The following is a 2,500-nucleotide window of genomic DNA, read 5'->3' on the forward strand; positions in this document are numbered from 1 at the left end:
GCACCGTCAGCTGCCACTAGACGGATCGAGCTGAAGGACATTCTCGGTGATCCGAAGGTACCGACGAACACCGCGGCTGCGAGCGTACCGGCGATAGGAACGACAACACCCGGCATGGCGCGAGAATCAAAGATAAAATCCGCAAAATCCTCCGATAGTGGTGGAATTACGGCAAAGGCTGGAGGACCATCGATGGTAAATTTGGCGCGGAAAGATAGCTTCAACAATTGGAGCTCGGATGAGGAAACGAACTTGATGATGTCAAAGATGCGCCAGTTTTTCAAATCGTTGGTTGCTGCCTCGGCAAACAGCAGCCGCCGGCAGCAGCAGCAACACCCAAACTCGAGCAGTTCGACACCGGGTGTAAGTGGATCGAACACTCCCCAGCAGAGCGGTACACCGGTGGCCAGACCACGAAGTGGTGCTGGGGCTGCAGCTGCCGCAGCAGCAGCAGCAGCCGCCGCCGCTGCCGCTGCAGCCGCTAGCCGCACCAAACCACCACAACTGGTGTACTTCGAGAATGAACTGACACGGCTGATGAAAACCGTGCCGGGGATTCGCGATGAGCAGGTGCGCGAAATCGTCGAGTATCTGAGCAGTGAGGATACGTGGTCGGACTCGTACGACTCCTCGGACTATACGAGCTCCGATCTGGAGGGTACGGCAGCGGCCGCAGCTGTGGCCGCCTCGATGGGCGATCACGTCGGTCCGACCGCCGCAAGCGCTGCTCACTCGTTTGCGCTGCAACAGGAGATCTCGGCCAGCTGTCGCCAGATTATTAACAAATTTGACGGAAGCCTGCGAATGGACGAGGAAGGGGATATCGGTGATGGTGGGCTGGTGGTGGCGGGACCATTGGGCGGTCAAGGTGCTGGCGTCAATCAATCGGCGGCAGCGGCAGACCCGTTAGCGCACTGCACGGATCAGTACCATACTCCGCTGAGCAAGGAGACGGCCTTCGTGTATCAGCGGCTAGTGGCATCCCTGTCCAAGGCCGTAGTCAATGAGGATCCAACGGGAGCTGAGCTGCTGGCAGAAAGGGGCGTTGATGATACAAAACAGAGTGCAGGAACCGGAGCTGCAGGTACCGTCGCCGCAAATACGTCCTCATCCTCGCCACCGTTGATAGCAAAGGTAATGCATCACATAGGGAGTCGATTGGTGGCCCTGATGCACGAGGTCAGCAGTGGTGAATCGCACGCTAGCGTCTCACCCAAGAGCAACACAATGTCTGGTCGTGAGTATGGCCATCGGACATCACACCGGAAGACCAATCTAGCGCTGATGGCAGCCAGTTTGGGTGTGGCAGGTGGCGCTGGCGGTGGAATCGGAGGATCTGGAACAGTAGGAACGGGAGCAGTAGGAGCTGGTGTCGCTCCGGCCATCTCGGCTACCACTACCGAAGATGACGATGATGGTGATGACGACGACGATAGCAGCACGTCGGAGAACCACGATCATCCGGTACGGCAGCACTACCATCCGCACCATCATCCATTGCACCAGCATTTGCATCACCATCAACACCACCATCAGCATTACCGGGAGCATCGACGTGATCGTGCGCGAGGCGAGCACGGTGAGGAAGAGGATGCCGGTGCAGCAGCTATGCTGTTGCCACGCAGCAAGAGCCACGATCTGCTGTTGGGCGATCAGCGAACGTCGCAGGATCGTCGGGATCAGCTGTATCCGAGCGTCGGCAGTGGTACCAGTGGCGATATGGGCGGAGAAGAGCGTGGCGAAGCGAGCGATTACGAGCGGTTCTCGTGGCGCGGTAGCTTTGAATCGGCACTGCTCGCGAATGGCGACTCCCGGACGAAGCTATCGATGCTGGACAATTCTTCCTCCTCCTCTCGATCGGTGCTAGTGGCCAAGCGGCGATCAGCCGGTGATCTGCTGTTTAACAATCAAAACCTGAGCCAGGAGCAGCTGGACCGCGTGCGTAGCTGTGGCAGCATCGGTGGGGACAGGGAAGACTTTGAACAACACCACCACCATCATCAGTCGCAGGCCCAGCACCAGCAGCAACATCACGGTGGCAGTGGCACACACCATCACTACCATCACCAGCACCATTCTTCTTCCGGTTACCGAAGGCGTGCCCTGTCCAGCGTGGCAGCAGATGAGGAGGATACGGATTCGGATGAATCCGCTACCAAGGGAGTGGCCGCTAGTAACCGATTGGTGTTGGCTTCTCGATCGACCCTTCCACGCAGCCTACAAAACACGATGACGAGTGCAACGACAAACTCGTTACCGCGGCTTCCAACTTCCAATCTGCAAACGATCATGCAATCCGTTTCCGGCAACAACGTATCCGCCAGCGGAGGTGTTGGTGGTGGTTCTACGTCGGCATTAGCGAGTTCCACGCAGACCTCGGCTACCTCCGGCAATGGTAACAGTACCAACAACAACAGCAGCACCAGTGCGCCCAGTGGTGGAATGGGCCAGAAGTCGCAAAGCGTGTATCACTTTTTGCAGAACAACGTCAAGAGTGCAC

General features: G+C 57.8%; 1 protein-coding gene across 1 annotated transcript in view; it reads left to right on the top strand.

The window, feature by feature from the left end:
- Window positions 1-2,500, top strand: part of LOC126577790 (uncharacterized) — a 26,926-nt gene that overhangs the window by 15,231 nt on the left and 9,195 nt on the right. The window contains exon 6 of the mRNA XM_050239724.1: window positions 1-2,500. This exon is cut by the window's left edge and continues 6,062 nt beyond it; it is cut by the window's right edge and continues 147 nt beyond it. Within this exon, the coding sequence (XP_050095681.1) occupies window positions 1-2,500 (2,500 nt within the window).

The sequence above is a fragment of the Anopheles aquasalis genome, chromosome 3 (genome assembly GCF_943734665.1).
Source record: "Anopheles aquasalis chromosome 3, idAnoAquaMG_Q_19, whole genome shotgun sequence".
Taxonomy (NCBI): domain Eukaryota; kingdom Metazoa; phylum Arthropoda; class Insecta; order Diptera; family Culicidae; genus Anopheles; species Anopheles aquasalis.